This window comes from Girardinichthys multiradiatus, chromosome 13 (assembly GCF_021462225.1).
Source record: "Girardinichthys multiradiatus isolate DD_20200921_A chromosome 13, DD_fGirMul_XY1, whole genome shotgun sequence".
NCBI classification, from domain to species: Eukaryota; Metazoa; Chordata; class Actinopteri; order Cyprinodontiformes; family Goodeidae; genus Girardinichthys; species Girardinichthys multiradiatus.
Window position 1 is genome coordinate 31,036,760 of NC_061806.1, and position 23,345 is coordinate 31,060,104.

The 23,345-nt window shown below is 36.6% G+C and overlaps 2 protein-coding genes across 3 annotated transcripts; one reads left to right on the forward strand and one right to left on the reverse strand.

Annotated features, from left to right (window-relative positions):
• Window positions 1-3,639: 3,639 nt before the first annotated feature.
• Window positions 3,640-15,361, forward strand: LOC124879952 (germ cell-specific gene 1-like protein). The gene is made up of 7 exons (XM_047384813.1): window positions 3,640-3,940; window positions 6,737-7,803; window positions 10,998-11,192; window positions 12,108-12,167; window positions 12,292-12,450; window positions 12,873-12,984; window positions 13,994-15,361. Exons 2-7 carry the CDS (start codon window positions 7,608-7,610, stop codon window positions 14,586-14,588), a joined length of 1,317 nt encoding a protein of 438 aa, XP_047240769.1. The 5' UTR covers window positions 3,640-3,940; window positions 6,737-7,607; the 3' UTR covers window positions 14,589-15,361.
• Window positions 15,362-17,025: 1,664 nt separating this feature from the next.
• Window positions 17,026-22,984, reverse strand: LOC124879953 (recoverin-like). 2 transcript variants are annotated; one of them, XM_047384815.1, is made up of 4 exons: window positions 22,918-22,984; window positions 20,354-20,944; window positions 18,716-18,827; window positions 17,026-17,819 (listed from the first exon to the last, which is right to left on the reverse strand). In XM_047384815.1, the coding sequence occupies exons 2-4, from the start codon at window positions 20,732-20,734 to the stop codon at window positions 17,734-17,736; spliced, it is 579 nt and encodes a 192-aa protein (XP_047240771.1). In that variant the 5' UTR covers window positions 20,735-20,944; window positions 22,918-22,984; the 3' UTR covers window positions 17,026-17,733. The 2 variants fall into 2 exon arrangements, with proteins under 2 accessions (XP_047240771.1, XP_047240770.1); XM_047384814.1 differs by lacking the exon at window positions 22,918-22,984 and adding an exon at window positions 21,494-21,573.
• Between the last annotated feature and the right edge of the window lie 361 nt (window positions 22,985-23,345).

Consider the following 23,345-nt stretch of genomic DNA (forward strand, 5'->3'; position numbering starts at 1 on the left):
GACCTGCGGAAGCAGTGGACTGAGTCTGGAGTAGAAACATCCAGAGCCACCGTGCACAGGCGTGTGCAGGAAATGGGCTACAGGTGCCGCATTCCCCAGGTCAAGCCACTTTTGAACCAGAAACAGCGGCAGAAGCGCCTGACCTGGGCTACAGAGAAGCAGCACTGGACTGTTGCTCAGTGGTCCAAAGTACTTTTTTCGGATGAAAGCAAATTCTGCATGTCATTCGGAAATCAAGGTGCCAGAGTCTGGAGGAAGACTGGGGAGAAGGAAATGCCAAAATGCCAGAAGTCCAGTGTCAAGTACCCACAGTCAGTGATGGCCCGGGGTGCCGTGTCAGCTGCTGGTGTTGGTCCACTGTGTTTTATCAAGGGCAGGGTCAATGCAGCTAGCTATCAGGAGATTTTGGAGCACTTCATGCTTCCATCTGCTGAAAAGCTTTATGGAGATGAAGATTTCATTTTTCAGCACGACCTGGCACCTGCTCACAGTGTCCAAACCACTGGTAAATGGTTTACTGACCATGGTATCACTGTGCTCAATTGGCCTGCCAACTCTCCTGACCTGAACCCCATAGAGAATCTGTGGGATATTGTGAAGAGAACGTTGAGAGACTCAAGACCCAACACTCTGGATGAGCTAAAGGCCGCTATCGAAGCATCCTGGGCCTCCATAAGACCTCAGCAGTGCCACAGGCTGATTGCCTCCATGCCACGCCGCATTGAAGCAGTCATTTCTGCAAAAGGATTCCCGACCAAGTATTGAGTGCATAACTGTACATGATTATTTGAAGGTTGACGTTTTTTGTATTAAAAACACTTTTCTTTATTGGTCGGATGAAATATGCTAATTTTGTGAGATAGGAATTTGGGGTTTTCATGAGCTGTATGCCAAAATCATCCGTATTAAGACAATAAAAGACCTGAAATATTTCAGTTAGTGTGCAATGAATCTAAAATATATGAATGTTAAATTTTCATCATTACATTATGGAAAATAATGAACTTTATCACAATATGCTAATATTTTGAGAAGGACCTGTATATATAGATAGATACATATCTATCTATCTATCTATCTATCTATCTATCTATCTATCTATCTATCTATCTATCTATCTATATATATATGAGCCTCACTGTCAGTTTCTGAATGGGTGGATGACTGATTGTAATGTAAAGCACTTTGGACATTATAGTGCTATAAAAGTGCAGGCCATTTTTTTTGGTCATATATATAAATATATATATAGATAAATGCACACTTTCATTTGAGCTCATTGCTTACAGCAACCTTTCCCTTTTCATTTATGTCCTGATTATTCCAGAGAAGTAAGATAATGGAGAGGCCATTACAGAATTGTTTTTTGAGTAATTTCAGGATATCCAGCTGAGCCGGATCTCAGTTTTTCCATTCATTGAGAGAAGCTTAGAGTGTAAAAACAGAGAGACGTGTCACATGAGGACAAAACGGGTCAGTCAAGTCCTTGTGTTGCCTTTTGTTGCTCAAGCATCTCAAATAACATAATCCACAGGAAAGGCTTCTTTATTTAGCAACCTAGATCCATCATAATTAGAATTATGGAAACATGATGAGTTTGTTGCCTGCTGATGACAAACCATTTAATTGATTCAACCTCTGTGAGATTAATCTGGTGAGAACAGATTAATCTCGGTCTGAAATAAAATCTGTCATGATAAAACCATCATTGTTTTTCTTGTTAACATTTTAAAGTTACCATCTTGAGAAATGAAACTTGGCAACTATGGCTCAGTGGGTGGAGTAGTTGTCTTGCAATAAAGATGTGGATTTGATTCCAGCTTGTCACATGTCAATGTGCACCTGGGCAAGGCATTTAATCCCAAGTTGCCTCCCGATCAGTGTATGAATGTGTGCGCATTAGTGAGTGCAATTGAGTGAATGTGGCTACAGTGTTAAGCTCTTTGAGTGGTTACTATGAATGGAAAAGAGCAGAAACTGAATGTCTTCCTGATGCAGTGAATCTACTTGTGAAACTTTTGGTACCATTTAAAGTAACTGTTCATCAGCTTTGTAGCTTTGAATTGATTAAGATTAATAAGTAACAAACACATCTAATGCCAACATAAAGAGCAAGCAATGTCAGCAAATAGGTCAGAGCAGTGTTTTACTAGTAAAGATAAAGTAACTGAAGTTACCCTTTGGTCTCCTTTTTTTATGTTGTAAAGCTTTATAAGAAAAAATGCTGATTGAATGATTGAAAATAATGTAAGATAAAAAGCCTTTTTTTAACCTGAAGGTACAAACAAAACAACGTCTAATGAATACTGTATTTCTTTAACTACACCTTGTCCCTTGACTGCTTTTTTACTCATTTTAAGACCAGTGACTGATTATTTTCAGAGGAAAGTGCTTGTTTCTTTCATTAAGCATTTAACCTTGTTAGGACCTTTAACCACATCTTACCAATGAGTCTCAAATAATAATTGACTGAATTTTCACGCCAGCTCTTCTTTTTCTGTGCTCTATTTGTTTATTTTGCTCAGGTTAAGCCAGTATGGTAAGGCACAAGGATCGAACAGAAAATGAGTAAAAAAGCAGCCGATGTCCAAAGGAAAACTGTAAAAAACTACAGGAAAACCTGGAGAATTAAATATAACTTTTCAATATGAATATGAAATATACAGACTTTTGATTAATGTTGTAGTTGTATGCTTTAAAAATGTCAGATAATTTATAGACTTTATTATTTCAAAAAAAATAAAAATTAAACTTCAAGACTTTAATCTGAATATTTTGACAAGTTAATGTTTGGTGGCCCGTTGCTGTACATTTCTGGTCATAACTAAAGAATGGGACAACTTGCTAGCACATGGTTTTAAAATTACTGTAATTAATACAAAGTGTATTTTAAAAAACAAATGAAAATCCAGGTACTAGCATGGCATATGAAGATCTTCAAGCACATTAACATCTTATGGACTTTTCTGCTGTCCAAAAATGCGGTCATTCCTTAAAAATGTGCACCTCTATAGGATCGAAGAAGGTTTTGCAGTTAGAGCTTAAGTGGCGTGAACACAACTACAAAACTAAATGGTTTGAATGCATAAAAAGGATTTGCTCAAATACCATTAAAACACAATTATGCCATTATAAGGCATGGTGGTCTTAATATCACGATGTTGGGTCATTTTGCTGTCACAAAGTTTCTGGACTAATGAGCGAGGCCTTCTTCATGATTCTTCGCATTTGCATAATTCACCAAACAATAGGGACAACTGAAAAAACATGGGGTAGTCTGAGTAAAGAAGGTTAACATATGGCTTTGGGAGCTGTTTTCCTAAAGTCGAAGCAAAAATTGTATTCCTATAGAAATGTATTCTTCTTACCAAACACAAAAAAACTAAATAAAATAGCAGGTGATTATACAATATTTTATGAAATGTTTTTATTTTATTAAAATGTTTAAGAATGTGTTTGTATGTTTAAAAAAGTCCAACTAAAAGTCCAATAATGCTGTGACAATCAGATCCCTGACAAGTGTGTGTAAACATCTGTCCACAACTGTGCAGCTGAGCTGGATTGTGCTAGAGGGTCAAAGCTTAAGAAGCAGCACGTACGATCAGAGTTTATCACTAGTGCCCTCATCCAGCTCCAAGCTGTTCTATACCATGGTGTTAAATGAGTTGTTGTGGGTCAGGAAGGCTGCATGAGAAAGGAGAGGTGAAGTCAACAAGAGAAAGGAAAAGGCTGTGATGATGGAAGGATGGATGCAGTTTGAAGAGCAAAGGGGTTGGAAAGTAACAGATGGACTTGGGAGGATTAGATTGAATGTGGGTGGGTTTCTGCTGGAAACCAGGAATGATGAAGGAATCAAGAGAAAAAGTGTGAAAACCTGAATTTATTATTGAAGAAAGTTGAAGGAAACACAAAGTGAACATCATCTGTACAACCAACTTCGGTAAGTGATATTTTATTTTTAATTTGTTGCAATGATTTCTTGCGGTGTGAGGGTTTTTCATCAAAAATGTAGCTCTTCCAGCTGCAGCTGGATTTTCTAATCCCACCCCTAAGGGAAAAGATTGCAGCTCATTCTGATGAGATGCACAGCTCTCAGAAAAAGATTAGCCAAGCACATCACCTCATGTTATTTTATGTGAACATTGCTGTTATTTACTCAAAAATTTATGACAATGTACGATCATATTCAAAATTTTAGGAAGCTGAAATATGTGGAAAAGCTAAAAAGAGATCACGAATGATCAAAAACTAGACTGTAGGGGTTATGGGAAAATGTTCCAGATGTTGTTTTGTAGCCACTCATATTCTCTTGAGACAAATGATAATTTTATTATGAGACCATGATAATTGATTTAACTAAATCAATTTAAAATACGTAGAAATACCGTTAGCAAGAATGTTCAGTATTCAGCACATTCTAATTTATTGGACATAATTTAGCATAGAATCAAATAAATACAACAGTTATGTATTAGAATTGTTTAAATAAGAGAGCAGTTATTAAAACTCACACAGTTATTTAGATCAGCATGTTCACTTCTGGAAAGTTATTGGTGTAAGTGAGTCTGAAGTGTGACATTTAAAACTTTATTGTTTGACTAAATCCATCTCACCATGTTACACCATGGCTGGTTATGTTCAGGAATTAATCTTACTGGTCTGCTGTTCTCATTTAGTCAGTCATTTTCTATACCGCTTCTTCCATAGTGGGTCGTGGGGGAAGCTGGTGCCTATCTCCAGCAGTCTATGGGCGAGAGGCAGGGTGCACCCTGGACAGGTCGTCAGTCCATCGCAGGGCAACACACAAACAACCAGGCACACACTCATTCACACACCTAAGGACAATTTAGAGAGACCAATTAACCTAACAGGCATGTCTTTGGAGTGTGGGAGGAAGCCTCAGGACCCGGTGAGAACCCATGCATGCACAGGGGAACGTGCAAACTCCATGCAGAAAGACCCCAGGCCAGGAGTCGAACCCAGGACCTTCTTGCCAGGACCAACTGTGCCACCGTGCAGGCCATTTATTAAGATTTAACTATATCAATTTAAAATAGATAGAAATACAGTTAGCAAGAATGTTCAGTATTCAGCACATGGTAATTTATTGGACATAATTTAGCATAAAATCAATAAATACAGTAGTTATGTATTAGAATTGTTTAAATAAGAGAGCAGTTATTAAAACTCTGCTGTTCTCATTTAGTGTAAACACATATTTTAAAATGAAGAACAGCGCATATCCACTTGGTGCTCCCCAGATTTCCACAGCAAATTTTTTTGATCATTTAAATCAATTCTTGGTGCCTCTGTATAAAAGGTGATGATGGTAAAATGAGTTATCTCTTTAATTTTAGGATAATTTACAGAGCAATTTTAAAACGCTGCCGATTTCTTTATACTTTGCTTCAGGTTTCCTGTGAAATTGGTCTTAATCAATAAATCTGCATGTTTTCTCATGTTCATATGAAGTTTGTCTTTGGACTTTGGCTGCTCTTTCTATTGTTTTCTGTCCAGATGTGTACCTTACTGTAACATTGTATTGTGTATGGTCCACTTCAAATGAGTGAAGCGAAGAAATGGGGAACAAAAATAAGAAGTGTCAGACCAAACCCGACCTTTCTAGAGCATATGAACAGTATCAGAAAGTTATTGTGAAAACCCCATAAGTTCAGAAATGGTATCTGAGAGATCTAGTACATGTTTGGACAAGTGTTTAGTTAACAACTTTTAGCTTGGTACTGAAGTACCTGCAGATATGCCAGTGATCAGAATTGCTCCAGTTGTCATTAATTGTCAGATGAAAGAGTGTCAGATGTGTTTTTTTGCTGTTAATGTGCTTTAAAACTAAAAACTTTCACTTTTTAGTTCATCTTGAGAACACAAATCTTCTTTGACACATTTTATTGTAAGTTGAGAGAACCAGATAAAGGCTGGGGAGCTGGAATTTAATGCCTCAATTGGGAAAGTCTTGTGATCTCTTCATTTTGGGACGTTTTTAGAGATTCAACAAAACAAATTAGATCATACCATATTTTTTGGTAGGCTCCTTAGTTGAGATAGCACTGCTTTATCTGTTCCTTTCAGGAGCCGTTTTTGCTTGAATAATTCATAGGATGAATCAGACTTAAATGGACTAGCAAAAAGACATTAACCTTCAAGGTGGTCAAGTACTGGATTGAAAACAACCTAAAAAGCAGCCAAAGTCTAGTGAAAAGAGCAATAAAAACTGGATAACTATTGATCAAGACTACTTGATCAAAAGAGTACAAGAATCTCTGATTGCTTGGGGGAAAATACAAAGAAGGGGCATCTTTGAAGCTAGGGCTTCAAAGGTGAGTTGTTTCTCAACCAGCCATCATGTAAAAGGTGAAGATACTAGAACAGTTGGCAAAGCTTCATTTTATGTAGCTGAAATCTGTTTTCACAAGACCAAATTTGTAACCCATTCATGTTGCCATAGACAGATGGATAAATAGGTTAACAGCACAAGAGCTCCTAAGGTACTAATGAGGCAATGAGATGTAAAATGACAGGAACTTCCCTTCACTCTTAAAGCTTTGTGGATAAGAGGTGAAATGTCTCCAAGAACCAAAGATTAATCCCAGTTGACTTCGGATTAAGCTGTTAGGGTTACAATGACGTGATAGACTGATAATCTTTCAGGATATGCTTTAACTTTTCATGATGGTTTTGGCCAGATGTCAACATTTTTCTTCCTTTATTGTCTTGATAGGTATAGCATGAGAGTCACCGGGCATTAATCTCCTCCACCTTACCCAAGATTAAAACAGATTTACCAGGCCCAGAGGCAGGCCTGGGGTCCTGGACTAATCACTCCTTCTTTAACCCAACCCCTCTCTGAATGGTAAGGGAACAAGTTGAGAAGGGGCATGTGCATGAGACTGGACTTGATTAGATGTAAAATCCGGACAAGATATAAATTGGTCTTGGAGCGGGAAGAAGAAATCGTTGGAAAAACAGATGTGTGATGAGCCATAATGGCAAAGTGAAACATGGGCTAGATACAAGGCTGGTGCCGTAATACCCTCAGTAAACAAAGCTCCTAACTTTAAAGCTGATAACCTGCTTTGTTTGTGCAGTAAATCCCGAGTTTCTGTAACAGATACTACAGCAGGGACACCAGCTGAGACGGCTTTGATGAGGACACAACAGCTGGAGCTCCTCATGCAACTTCCAGCCCGCACATCTGCCTCAACTTGATTAAATCCCAGCACTTTATCTTTCTTTCCTCCACCGTTCTTTGACCTATTCTCATCAGATATTGTTCCTCAGACCCCGCCCTCTTTCCACCTGTTCACCACTCCTCATCTTCCTCACCGAGCTTTGTTCTTCATCTCAGACATTTCTAATCTCCTTAGTTTCTTCTTTTCCATCTTCCATGAATCACTCAATTTTTCAATCAGCTACCCTGCATCTTGCCTGACTTTTCCCAGAGCTGTCCTCATGTTACATGAAATGCTTCAGCTAGCACCAGAACCAGTCAGGCGCCTCTTGCCATTTTAGGGACCTCAAAGTAAATTCTAGGTATCACTCCCCCACCTGCCACATTTCTCCACTGACTTCAGTCAGGTCGACCAGTAACAATGCTGGAGAACATGTCCAGACGTAACCGCACCTTGCTGTCCCTGGCTCTCACCTCTCTGGCCCTAACGATGTCCGTGTCGGCTTTCTGCACCTCCTACTGGTGTGAAGGAACACATAAAGTGGTGAAGCCAGTCTGCCTGTCACCGGTCAAGATGAAGAACTGTGGGAAGAACAACAGCCAGCCATATACAACAGGTGAGTCTGGGGAGGCTGGAAATGATCAAACTATCAGCTACAATTAAGGTTGGAAGTCTTTCAACATTTTCCTTTGGACATTAACTGCTTTGTTGCTCATTTTGAGTTGATTGTTATCCAATTTCAGAGGAAAGTTTCTAACTCACCTATTAATCTTTCCATTATAAAAAAGCTCCTAAACTCAAGGGATGGAAGCCTAACGATGCTGTTGTGACACAAAACCTAGAAAATATTCGGTTTAAAACTGGATCTTAAAACTTTGTTACACACAGCCAAAATACCCAAAATAACAATCTGAAAGACAGAAAATATTACCTTACCAACGTGATTTCTAAACAGATCCTAGCTAATGGACTTGGCATACATTAGATGGTCACATAAAGGACGATGCATTTCTCAGGTCTTTTCTGGATTGTTTCCTGTTTCTTGAAGACAACTGTTTTAGAAACTGTTCAGCTAATAAAGACATTGTTTTTTAGACCCCCCTACTTTGCGTTTTGTTTCCTCCAGTGGTCTACGTTTTAAATTATTTAAGCATGCAATCCATCTGAACAGAAAATGAGAGAATTGGCATCCAGACTTCAAAGACAACCTCTGAAAAAACTTCAGAATATATGAATAATAATTAACAATCACAGCTTTAATAAAATGATAAAAACTGTCTCCTCTGAGGCAAACTATAAAAAGAAATAAAGGTCATTTCAATACCACATACAGTGGAACAATATGACACTGCATATTCCAAGTCATGTTTTTGTGTTGTTTATTTTTGATGTTTTATTGTGAAACTGTTTCATCTAATATCAGTTAAAGAATTTAAACACTTCCCAGTTTTGGATCCAGTTCATATTTCTGTCTCCATGTTGCAAACAGGAAGAGGTCTACTTTTATTTTAATTTTGCTCTTAATACAAATGTCAATAATTGACAAATCTTTTACCAAACAACTGACAGTTACTCAAATATGAATATTATTAGGAACCTACTCAGATGCATGAGTCAATCATCATCCACAATATTAAAAGACTGAGCTCAGAATGGTGTGCTAGCCCTGTGACATTTGTAAGGATTCTTCTTATGGCTCTATATCCATATCCAGAAGAGTCAACATTTTAAGATTAAATATGCTTAAAAAGCCTCTGAACACACCAGAAGTCTGGTAAAAAGGTTTGCTATTATTATTATTATTATTATCAATATTTAAATAGTGTATGAAGTTCTCCTTGACAAATAAATCCCATGGAAACAAATACCACTGCAGGTCAAACATTTTCAAATTAGTTTAATTTTTGTGCACAACTTCTGACCTTAAAATGTGGTCTGTGTGATCTAAAACATTTCAGAATTTGCCTTTAACATGACTCAGAATGTTTTTACTGAATAAATTACAGTGGATCTCAAAAGTTTATACACCCCTGTTAAATTGCCAGGTTCTTGTGAAACAAAAATAGAAATCTTAAATTTAGTCATTTTTAAAACTTGTTTCACCTTTAATGTGAAATATATCTTGCACAACTGAGTTGAAAAACAACAAAACAAATCAAGTAAAAACTTGTCTGGTTGCTACCAGGCAACCCATTAACTAATACTCTGTTGAAGCGCATTTTGATCAAATTTCAGCATCTAGTCTTTGTTGGTGTTAGTCAATCAGCACACCACATCTCAACAAGGCAATATTTGCCTTTTCCACTAGTCAACAGTTTCAGATTGTAAGGATTTCTCATCTACAGCGATATACAGGTTATTGCACAGTATTTCTTTTAGACTTGGTTCTGGACACTTGACCGTTCTGGTTTAAATCTCTGTGATGCTGAAAATGTAATTCCTCTTTATGTTAAGCTGTTTTTCGTGTAGACAGCTGAGACGTTTGGCAAATCCGACTTGTATTTGGAATTGTTACTTGACACAAAACCTCTATTATATTTGAAGGAATGTAACCCCAGAGCTTGACTGTGCCACCTCCATGTTTTACATTAAGTATGGTATTCTTTTGTTGATGCTTATAACACATTGTCCCTCAAGGTTTAAGGAGATTTTAGCATGGACTGGATTTTTAATTTGATAGAAAATGCTTCTGTGTTGCAAATCTAATCTTAGTCCAAACATATAGAGAATGCTGGAGATTGTTGTCCCCTGTAGAACATAATTAACCATTGCTATACAGAAATTTCTGCAGCGCTTTCAGCACAACTTTTAATTTCTTAGCAACCTATTGTTGTGTTGTCAAATTGTTTTCCCATTTCTTCATCTTGGCCGTCGATCTGCTATGATTTATGATTCTGCAATGTTTGTTTGTCCTTCTCCTAACAAAAGTATTTGAACAGTGGGGTCCTTTAGAAACTGTCCAACCTTGCTGCCATGGCCTCCATTAATGGATGCATATGAGAAAATGTCAGGAAAATCCTACAAAAAGAGCTGAACTTTATTTCTGGTTAATCAGACTATGATAGATGATCAGTTTAAACATAAAGAGATCAAATGCTGAAATTGAATCAAAAGGTGGTTCAACAAAGTATAGCTTATGGGTGTGCAAACATATGCAACCGCTTTATTTTTATATCTTTATTTGTTTTACCTCAAATTAATTTGTTGGTAGTTGATTTGTGCATAATCAATGTAACATTGATTTGTTTTAGTCTGTTTCATACAAGAACTTGGCATTTTAACAGAAGTGTTTTCAAATATGTATATTTATTGGCCAGTTGGCTGCAAATATTTGGATATTCTGTGCGTAATCTTTATCATACACAGTTGTGTATGCAGAAAGTCCTCTGTGACAACTATCCCAAAATTTTCATAAAATCTGCTAGCTTTCCTCAACTAAGTAAATGCAGCAGCATAATGTCAAATCGCAATTGAAATTCACATAATCCCATGAATGCTCTAATCTCAGTACATAGTGTTTTTTTCTGCATGTTTATTTCAGTGTAATAAAAACATCACAGTTTACTTTAAGAACAGTGTTTGGGAGATTTACATGATGTCATTCAGATGAGGCATTTCTTTGTACAGTTTTCTCATACATTTGTGTAGCTTTAAAATACTTAAAAAAACAAAAAAAAACATTACTTCTACATTGTTTTAGACTGCATAATCTCATTTTATTCTCTTTTTAACGACATATGTTTTTGATTTTGACCATTTGTTCTTTAATCACATTGATCTCCTGCATTCGTCCCATTTTTTCCCATCCAGAGGCTCCCACCTTGGACCCCAAGAACCCAGTTTCCAACGTGACGCTCTCTCCACAGCAGAAGGAGGAACTGGCCCTGATAAGGAAAAAGCAGTTGGCCAATGCCGTCCAGTATCTCTGGGAAACGGGCGAGGACAAGTACATGCTGAGATATTTTCACACGGGCTTTTGGCTCTCCTGTGAAAAACACAATGAAGGTTGGTGAGGGAGAGAACGGGTCTAGATAATTAATTTGTCAAAACTCATCTGTAATTAAACATGAAAATATAAGAAAAACAGTGAAAATCATTTTTAAGAGCACAGACATTTTTTCTTCATATTTTCATCAAATGCCCGAAATCTTCTGTGTTTTAAAAGGTCAAACCCATGACTGTTCATAGAAAGTGGGTGTTTTTAGGACAATTTCCCTTCAATTTAGCTTTACATGGTACCAGAGTAAATGCAAAGCACATTTTTTATCAAGAGGTGTGATATCATAAAGGCAGCTTTAGATTATAAAAAATAAAAACAAAAACTGAAACTCATTTTGAGAGGAACAAGACCTAAAGACTAACCATTACCGTTTTAAGTACAGTTTAGTTTTAAAATAATGAAATGTTTAGTTTTGCTTATTTTTATTATTTTATTTATGTAGTTATTTATTTACTTATGATTTCTTTATTGATTAAATAACAGAAAATATAGCTCATCTTAGTGTTAATTTACAAACATGAACATATAAAAATAAAGTTTTTAACTAAGTTGCATCCTTTATGCTTTTCTTTGTCTTTCTTTAAGGTTAATTTATATAAACTTGAATTTCTGCAGCTACATAGTCAAAATGAGCATTAACATGGCTGATGTGCAGTAAGAACTTTGGAGGTAATCTGTGCAAATGACATCTACTCTATAATTATGCACAGAACAGTGGAAAACAAAAAGGAATCACTCGACTTAGATCAGGAGATATGGTCATAGGTTTCAAGAAGTATAAAACAGAATTGTCAGAATTTGGAAGAGATTGCACTGGATGTGCTATTCCTAATTTATGACTGTCTGAAACTGCTCAGAAATGATTCAGAAATTCAGGAACCAGATGTCTTATGGTTGTATGTGGAACTTCTTGTTTTTAGGAGATGATCAGGAAGAAAAGTGTCGCAGCTTCATTGAGCTGACCCCAGGGGAGACACAAGGTTGGCAAAACAACAGTACTTCAATTTACAAGACAGAAAATGTAGAGAAGACTGCTAATATTTTATCCAACAATGAAGCTCCTAAGTCAAATAAAAACACCTTATTTCCTGTTTACACGTGCAGGCGTGTTATGGCTGTCTGTTATCAGTGAGTTCATGTACATCGGCCTTCTGGCGATGGGTTTCCTCCTGATGTGCGTCGAAGCGATGTGCCTCTGTGCCAAGAAGGAGATGAGCTCCTTGAAGATCAACGCCTACGCTGCAATGTGCACCGTCCTTTCGGGTGAGTGATTATATTGTAAGTATTGGATTGCACACATTTTTTATTGTGTTTTTTGGTGCTTCCTGTTCCACCCAAAAATGTACATTATTAGAGAATGTGCTGTTTTTGGCAAAATATACCACAATATGAACACCAATCTCTGACAGCTGTGACTTTAAAGCTGGATAATATTAATTTTCTTCTTTTTTTTTTTTCTCCTTCTTTTCTTATGTTTTTATATGAATCACTTACAATACTTTCACAAGTAGTTTTGCACTTCAACTTCATTAGTTATGAATGCTGTTATTTTGTGGTTGCTTTCTGTGTTGACAGTGCAGTTTACGCTGTGTCCCCTGACCAAAAGATTTAAATACGTTTTTAGACCCTATGTCAAGTCAGTTTTTCTTGTCCTTTTCTAAATGAACCCTTTCCATCTTGACCAGGCTTGATGGGGATGGTAGCCCATATGATGTACACAACAGTATTTCAGATGACAGTGAGCATTGGACCAAAAGACTGGAGACCACAGTCTTGGGACTATGGATGGTCTTTTGCGTAAGTTCGTTTCTGTGATTTCCTTGTTTTAAAAACCTTAATTAAAAGTGCAGGTAAAATAAATGATTAAATTATCTCCCAGATGCTGTTAATTTAAACAAATGTTATTAAAATGGTTGGACAAGACAGTTCTAACGAAAAACTGTATTATTTTTTATTATTAATATTTAGTTTAATTTGATATTTATGCCATTTCTAAGAACCAGACCAAGAGTATCCATGTTGGATGATAAAAATGCAATGATTCAAACAAATAATTGTTCTAGAAAAAATGAAGAACCCTCATTGGATGTAAACTGGATCCCTTCACACCCAATCACATCAGTCAGTTTACTTTTCTCTGTCAGCAGCCAATTATTTAACCAGCTAGCAGCAAAAATATGACATGCAGCTAAACAAGTCATTGATGATCAACATTGTTTTGGTAGACTTCCACATCGAGAAGATATCATTTTAGAGACCTTCAACTATCATTACCAGGTGTCATTACAAGTGAATAACAACTTCAACATACCTATGCTGGAATTTGCGAATGGCCAAAATCTGCTTCTCAGCATGTGTCAATAAGCAGAGAAACTTCTGAAAAAAGCAGGCAAGTTAGTGGTGAACCACACAGTTAGCTTTGGATCTACATTTCCGATGAACCATCAACCAGCCAGCATGAGCTCTTGTCTCCTTATGGCCTTTAAGGACTACTTTTGGTTGTTGCACACCTGTTAAGTTGTCTTGACTATCACTAGTTTTTGAACTCTAGAAAAAACATCTTGTGTCCCTTTCTGTGAAATCAAACTGCAGTAACCAATCTTATCAGTGTTACATAGTCTTCTCAGGGTGTCCAATTTCATAAGGGAACATTTTAACCATTTTTGAAGGAGACCCTTGAAGACTGGATGTGACATGAGAAATTGTTGGTTTTCGCAAGACAGTATCATGTTGTATTGGTAAATTAAATTAAAAGAATGATAAAACGAAACAATGAGTCGTTTCCTTGAATCTTTCCATGTCTCAGGTTAGCGTGGCTCTCCTTCAGTTGTTGCATGGCAGCCGCTGTGGCAACACTCAACTCGTACACTAAGACCATCATCGAGATGAAGCACAGAGCCAGGTTGAGGTTGGAGGAAGCTCGAGCTGCTACCATCGCCCCTTCCTATGAGGAGGTTGTTCGATCCGGTGGGGGAGGGTTTTACTCAGTCAGCCAGCTGATTCAGCTTGGCCAGCAGGGGGCCCTCATGGATCCACTGTTGCCAAGAGGACTGGGACCAGCGGTTGGACCTTTGGCATGTGGTGCTGGTGGAGCCCTGCTGGTTGGAGGTGGAGTAGGCGGCATTGGGATGGGAACTGGAGGAGTTGGAACTGGAGGAACCCCAGCTTTGGGAGGAGCTGGCAGGATGGGTGTTAGAGGAAGTGGAGTTTGGATGGGAATGGGCGGCACTGGTGGGACGATGGGGGCAATGGGAGGAGCTGGAATGGGAACAGGAAGAATGGACACTCATGGGGTTGTAGTTGTGGAGGGATGTGTCACTGAAGGATGTGAGGAGTGTGAACGAGAGATGGATGAGATAGATTACACTCTGCAGGAGAAAAGAGAGGACTCGCTTTGCTAGGGTTTACATAGGCTAAAGACTGGCAAGCAATACATGACATGAACAATCATTTTATTTGTTTTTGTACATAAACACTTTTCAGGTTTGCAAATGTTAGCAGAGTCAGTTTCATTTTCACTAGCCTAAAATTCCCATACATTTACAGCTAGGCTAATGTCTGCTTACAATGTTGTCCTGCCTAAAATGTTTGCAAGTTTACATTATACTTGGGTTTTATTAATAGTGCAGTCATTTAATAAACACCTGTCAAGTCTTCTTCAATAAGAGTTGGTGAGTATTGCCCCAGTACACTGTACAGCAAAGAGAAACTCAGTTGCGGTTTAATTATCACTGACATCAAGACTTGCCATGACATGTAACACAGCTCTTGAACTGAAGCTCATCTACTACTTAGAGCCATGAATAAATGAAGCATTCTTTCTGTCAGTTCTATGGTTTTAACGGAGAAATTACCTGGTCTTAACCAAGTTTTAAAATTATTTAGATATAACCTCAAATATATAAAAGCAAACATGAAAGATTTCAGTTTTTAAGAGAATAATGCCCTGTCAGAAATGTTTAAGAGTTAGTCAAAACCTGGCTTGTACTCATATAAGGACATGAGTTGGTAACAAGTCTAAGACTGGTAAATCTAAGGAACTTTGTGAATATGTGTTACAAGCCGGATACAAGCTGGTCATACTGGACATTACACAGCATTTTATTGTTAAATGAATTGAAAATTTCATTGCACCCATGTGGAGCAATGACAAATAAAGAATTCTGATTCTGAATTGTGATTCTGTTAAAATAATTAATAGAAAGCCAGTCTACTTTGCTTGTGTAAAGCTAGCCTTACACAGACGTTTTATGGGAATGAATGTGTTATATCAGTGATTATATTAAGAATAGCCAGAATTTAAAACTGCAACTTCTCAGGATAATTGATTTTAGTTATTTCAGCCATAGTTACTGTTGAAAAATACATTTGAACATGCCGCAAATTGCACACATAGGCATGTAATTATGACAGAATAGCAAGAAACATTTTAAAATGAACGCTGCATGGCACACAGTACAATGCTCTACTGCAACCTGTGGTGATGTTTTTTTACTTGGTCAAGTTTTTCTTAAAGGGGACATATTATGCTTTTAAATCCTTCCTTTTCCTATTGAAATCATTCAGATGTGGTCCGTATAAAGTGGCACTGCAATGCTTTGGTTTAAATTTGTCGTTATTTTAGCTCCTCAGGCGTTCATTTTACTAATTTTTTAAGCTTCTTTTTGGACCATCTCGTTTTGCTGCGGTCTCTTTAAATACAATTGAGGCACTTCACCTCAAAACCAACAAACAACAGCAATGGTTGATTAACAGGCTTTTGCTGAGCTGCAATAATCTAAATCAGGTGTGTTAAAGCAGGAAAACGTCAGGACCTTGCGAGGACTGACTTTGAACACCCCTGCCCTAGTAGGCTACATGAAAAATGAAAATTCCTAAACAATAGCAGAGAAAAGTTAAGGAATTCACAGTAGTAACAAAAACTGTAATCCCATTAATAATGTTACTGACAATATTTGAATACAACTTTTAAACAAGACCCCAACATAGTTAACGAGTTTGCTAACGCTAGCATCAAGAAAATCACTGAATGCATGTGGATCATGTGTTTCCCAAGGCAAAAAGGGCAACCAAACAGATTGCAAAACTGTTTAGTATTGTTATTCAAAACACATAATAAGGTGATGTCCTTAAGGAGCTAAAAGCGAGCGCACAGTGCTAACATTAGCAGGAGGCACGAAGCTGTGCTATCAAAACCACAGCCAGTTATATCAACACCTCAACAATCAAGCTTGCTGTCATTTTACTGTTATCTGCAGCTTACCTCTTTGCTGGAAAAGTGGAAAAGTCTGTCGAGGAAGAGGAAAAATAGCAAGATGACAGTGACCGAGACGTTTGGATTTTGAGACAGATGTTTTTAGAAATTGAACGGAAGATTATGTTAGTAATCTCTACCAGTCATGGGAATAAGACAGAGAGAGTGAAAGGGATTGACTTAATTCAGGCAGTGAGGCATAGATAAACTCATCTCTGTGGTTATTGAATGGCACCGTATGAGGACAGTAATTAAAAATGTAGTTTAAGAGGTTGGATAATTCAGCAGTTATGCAACTGCAACCATATGGATAGTAACAGGCTCCTTTAACATTAATTATAAAAGACCAATGTTTGAAGTAGTATGTCATCACAGCATTTTACTTTTTTAATAAATATTGAAAACTTTTTATAAACTTTTATATAATTAGTGCCCTCTGATTGAACAACAATTTAGCTAAGAACGTTTTAGGACACTATTGTACCAATGACAATGAACAGAATGATTGCAAACTTTTCTTAAATATGTTATGTCTTTGCATTTTATTTAACATTAAGTTAAAAAAAACAAATTCTCATTTTTAGTAGAATTTAATTGTTTCGATTTATTGAATATATTACAAAGGAACATCCAGGACCAAGACTACTTTCCATATTCATCACATAAACATCAAACATGTAAAAATGTGCCCCATGGTTAAAGTGAAAATGGTCAGATACTAATTAAACTACAGTAATGAAGCGACATTGCATGTTGGTCAGGGTTCACAAAGGATAACAATAACTATTATTATTACTGAATTGAGTACATCCTCACACCAAAACAAATCGTCATACTACCCTTTTTTATTTCCACTAGATACTGGCTGTATCAGAAATTCATAATAAATAAATATATATGTTATCTGCTGTAGTCACTGTAAAAAAATTAGTTTGAGTCTCAGATGGGTCCAGAGATTTCTCTGTCCCCCAAAATGTAGATTGGACAAACAGCAGTTTATAGATACCTGTTGTAAAGCATAGTGCATTTTTGTTTTTGCAGTCAAAGTAATGTCCTTGCATTACCTCCTGTTTCACAGTTTTTAAGTGTATCCTTAATTTTACTACAAACAACTCAGTCAGCACACATGGACAGGTAACAAATATGAAACCAAGCAGGAGATTACGTTTCAATATTTTTCAAGGGGCATTATATACACTTATGTGTTCACAATGTGTGAGGATACCGTCAGGTGCCACTGCATTTACAGAATGATCTGAACCAGTGGGAGATGAATCATTCAGGTAGAAAACTTATTTTATAGGTTCATACTGAATCAAACGGAGGGCGTCTTCATTGTCCAACAATCCCTGGACGAATTCTCCCTCTGCAACTCGGTCTAGAAAAGATAAAATTAATTGCAGAACATACAGTTATACCATGATTTATGCTTACTTCATTGTTTAAACATAGCTATATACACATATAATTTAGAATTAAATGTAAATAAATGATTTAAAAGGATATTATTGTAAAATGTTCTGGTCAAACTGGAATGGAGATTTCACATATATGTGAAAAAATTTTGAAATGTTGGCAGTTTTAAAAATCTTTTACGGAATTATAACCATTGTTAGAAAGAGACAAATTTCTGGCTTCAGTTGCAGACATGTAACTCTTGCGGTTTTTGGTATGAGTCGTATGGGCTGTTTCCCAGGGCGATATTAGAAAGGGGCACCACAGGGATCCTAACTTCCCTTATTTGCAATTGAAAGTAGAGAGACTAGTTTACATGGTCTCCTTTTCCCATGTTAATTTCCTGAGGGTAACAGAATGAGGGGCTCCCCCAGGGCGTTGTTCATGCGAAAATCACCACTGGTCATGGGCAGTTATAAGCATTACATTGCTTTAAGGTCCACATTGAACAGTGGCAATATATAAAAATAACTCTTTGTCTTTTTGTAATGGAAAGGTGAAGCAATCCGATCAGACACTTTATGCCATTTTATTACTTCTGCTAGAATCTGGAATTCCCAAAAGGTATTTAAGTGAATAGAGTAGTAGCAAAACTCTCGGAGTCTAGTTCATACAATTCCTAAATGTTTTTTCAAGAAAATGACAGTGAAGTACAATAAAATACTTGAAAGTCTGTTTTTCAGATTCTTAATTGATTCTTTTGTAAATGCTGCCCATACTACAAGACAAATAAAAAAATCTAAACCTTTTTTTAAGGGAACTTTAGAGAATGAAGACTGTTTCGATTTATTTATTACCATCAATACAAGTTCATCTTACCATCGTCGCCCTTTTCAAAGACTTTCCAGAGTTTGTTTGCCCTCTTTTCAGGCGTGTTTTCATCCTCAGGTAGATCTTCCACTTCATCTTTTGGTATCAGCTTGAAAATTGACTGTTTGAAAACAAAAAATAAGAGTAAATAAATTGATGAAATTGAAATATTTTATTCATGTTTCCTTTCTGATAGTTGTCCTGTAGATTTGTTTCTCAAGTTTCAACAAATTTCTCAGGTCACTAAAATTGAATGTGACCCATATAACAATAAATGAAGAAGAATTAAACGTCTACCATTTTCACAATAATATTAGCATCTTTCTATAGAGACACAGATTAATCAAAGAGCTTTTGGTGAAAGTAATTACATTAACATTTATCTTTTAATTTTAAATGTGTTTACAAAAAACGCCTGCATGGAAAGTGGACATTTTTTTTATGTAGTCACTTTAGTAATTGAATAATTAATAAAAACATGAATGCTGTGAGGACATATCATTGTCAATTCACGTTTTGATAATGGTAACTTTCAAGATGTTTGTTTAGTTTCTTATGCTTTAATTGGTCTCTCACATCTTGTGCTTGTTACCTAATTGTCTGAATTAAATGCTATATAACTTCCACACATATATAGATTTTGTTTTAGTTTTTTGAATGATCAGAATGATTTGAGACACGAAGTCTCAATAGATGATTTAGTTGACAATAAATAATACACAAACTTCTATTACAGAAACCGGAAGTTGTGCCTCCCAAGCAGTTAAGTTCAGTATTTTGGCTAATATGTAAGAGCTGTCAAGCAAAATATTACGATGCGATTGATATTTGTTGCTTTGCTTATTGTTGTAAATTTACCCTGAAAAGTGCATCCATGTAGTGTCACTAAGCTGTCTTCGGACCCCAGCCTAAGCCTAAACTGTTTATCAGCATGAATGAAAGTCTAATCCTGTAAATATGTTACCTAACCAGAGGAAGGCCCTGGCTTTCAGGCTAAAAATAAATTAGAGAACTACTTTTGACTAGGCGTGGAAAAGAAGCAAGCAGTGTAGTCAAAAAAAGAACCATAATTGTAATAGAAGTAGGCTGGGAATATCCAAAAGAAATCAAATTGCTGGGATTAGCAAATCAAAATTATGGGAAATCATTTACAAATGTATATGTATAAAGCCACATCACTGCAGTGGTTCTTCTATCTGCTCTGAGAACAGAAATTTCACAAGGCAGGAACGAGTTGCAAGTTTTGTAAACTAAATTTGTGATAACAGATTTGCAACTTCCTTCACAGATCATAGTAAAATAAGAATTTAGTTTATTGAATATCAACAGGGATTTGCAGATTTCCAATTAAGAAAAGCAATGCCATGTAAAAGATGGTTTACTCTTTCTATTTCAGACTATTTAAAAATATGTTTTAGCTCTTTAAAGGTTTTACAAGAACAGTTAAATGTTAAGGCATTTCTAATAGTGATTATCTAGTTATTATTGATCTACTCCAGAGTTTCTTGTTCCATTATTTCTAAAATGATTTTTGAATAGTATAATAATAATATTTACTGTTTCACAACCTAAAATCATATTGGCTATTCTAATGTGAAACTCTATGTGGATGATACAGTTTTCTCTATCCATGTATCCAAAACTCACCGTGCAGATTTCTGTGACCTCTGACTTGGTGATGTATCCGTTCTTGTCCACATCAAACAGCGAGAATGCCCATTCCAGTTTACTCGTGGTCTTCCCTGTTGCCGTCATGTGGAGGGCAATGATGTACTCCTTGAAGTCCAGCGTGCCATCGTCATTTGCGTCAAAGGAGCGGAAGACGTGATGGGCATAAGTATTGGCATCGCTGTCAGGAAAGAACTTGCGGTAGATGTTCTGAAATTCCTCTTTCGTGATGCGGCCAGTTGGGCACTGCTTTTTGAAGTTTTCATACCACTGGACAATCTCAGTTTCTGAGAACTTGGTGTTGAGTTTCAGCTCCTCAAGGATCTCCTTGGACACTGCTCCGCTCTTGCTGTTACCCATTACTGCTGCTGTTGGAAATCTTTCGGACCTATTTATAGGTTTAAATTGTCAGCCCTTGGTTATTCTCTGGCACTTGTAGCACAACTTCAAACTCTGAAGTTTCCTACTCTATTTTATAAAGTGGTAAAAGGACTTCTATTTCTATGATACTGCGGCAATACTTTTCTTGATGTGGGTGTTGGCCTGGTGTTCACCTCATAGACACAAATGCTGTGAAAAGAGCAGAAGGCACATGGTAAGCTCATTAAGCCTAGGAGTAGATCCGGTAAGAGGTGTCAAGGACATGTTTCATCTTAGGTCAAAACTTAAATGTTTGTTTTTCACTCAGTTAAATGTGGGTTCTGTGACAGTTTTTAGAAGGAACTTATGTTCCTTCTAAAAACTACTGCCTTGAAGGGAGACAGGAGTAGGTGTGACTGCTGAACATATTTCACATTACCCCAATCCCACATGGACTGATATAAAATGGATCTGACAGATTTTAATATAAACAAATCATAATATTTTCTCATTTTTTTCCTACACATATTCCCTTGCTTAATACTACATTAACCTGCATGCTTATAGGATATAATTGCTTTCCTTGTGACATATTTCTGTAATTACAGTTGTGTTAAATTAATTTTTTTAATATTATCCCAAAGTGTGTGATGTTTTTGCAGTCATTCTTACTTGGGCCACATTAAATGGGTTAAGAATGGAATTTAACGTAACAAAATAACCAACCACAAAAAAAGAACTGGGAAAAAGACTTGGAACCTCAGATGCAGGTAATCCTCTACGGCTGCTATAATCCAGAATGACAAATGACTTGGAGTGACCTGAAGTGCAACTTGCAAATCTGTGAGAGACGTGGCAGATGTAAGCAAGCCTGAAACTAAACTCTACAGGCAGAATCATCATGGTTGTAATAAGAAATGAAAGGCAACAGATTTCTGTGGTACTTTGGTGTCGTTAGGCATGATCTAGCTAAACATACAGTATGTAGGTTCAAGAGGAAATCCCCAAATTAGATTTTAGTTTCATTAAAATTTTCTGGTTGTTGTTCTTCAAGGTGTTGCACCCCAATGTTCTGCAGGATTCAAGAGCGTAATATGTTGTAGCTATATTTGAATGAGGATGCTCAGTCACATTAAATCAGCTGGCCAGGAAACATCTTACAGCAGACGAATCACCCTCCAGTCTTCCTCCTGTTGTTCAACACTTGGAAGGTTATGAAATGTTTCTGCTTCCACACTCTTCTTTGCATCCAATCATCAACGTGATTTTGGGAAATCTTAATTTGATTTTGGCAGGTTAACATTCTTAAGTTTTCAAATGATTCTAACTATTAATGGTTATGTAATCATCCAACTAACACCTCTTGTTTTTCTGTTTTAATAAACATCAAAGTTTGCATTTCAGTGGTGTTTTGGGCTGTGTGAACCTACATGAGTACAAATAGAGTGCCTTTTCAACAATGACTTTTGTGGGGTTTGTTAAGGTATTCTGTAATGATACAAATTTAAACACAACCTGACCCTGCCTTTTTCTGAATGGTGGCACAATCTAAATTTGCATCAAAATGGACATGAATATAAGGTATATCATCTATAAACAACAATTAGAGCATAATTCCACTATGAATGTCAAGAATTTAAGATTTTAAGGGGCCAGGTAGCCAAAACTCTGATGAGAAAATGCATAATTCGTTTTATTTTAGAGGCCATTATGGTGTCCGAAATCACAAACATTTACAATCCTACACAGGAAAACACTTTCAATAGGGTCCATCTGCAGCTCAGTTTGTTGTGATTTCACAGCAAAACATTGAGAGCTTCCTCAGTTTTAGTGATTAATAAAATAATATGTTTGTCTTGTTAATCTGTCATATCAAGGAAAAAAAGTCCCATTCAAACATTCCCTCTAAACTACTTTTAGAACTAATTCTATATTAAGTAAATGTCAATAATTCCTGAAATATATTTTATCATTAAGAACATTAAAAAAAAACTGTTTTCATTCCTAAATCTTACCATAAAAACGTATTGAACAAGTTACGCCAACACCAGCTCATTATCATTAGGTATCACTATTAAAATTACAGAACCTCCAGACCATAATAAATAAAGTCCAAGTCACACTTATTCAACAGCAGCATAAAGTGACACCAAACAGATTCCACAGCTCAGTTTGCATCCTACCTGTGTGATGAGCAGAGCAGTTTGGTGCTAACAATGATGTTCTCACTGTGAACAACAGAGGAAATCAGCTTCCACCTGCTGAGATAAGTCAATTAAACTGGATTCCCCCTCAGAGGCGGAGCTCCACCAGCACCATACGAACCTCTCAAATTCAGGAGCGGCTGCATTTAAGTTTTTTTTATTGTTTTTTTATTCTGTTAGTGATATTTTCTTTTCATTTTTGTGAAATTGGAAACAATTATCTCACAAAAGCTGAATTTAGGTTTCCAAGCCACCAACTGGTTAATTTTTTTTAAAGTATAGCAATACATTTACGATAACTTAGGAAGATTTTTTTCTAAAGCCATTTTAAAACACCATCAACCTAAAAAAAATAGGACATTAACTAAAATTAGAAATTGAATTGCATCTGCTGCAAATTATTTGCT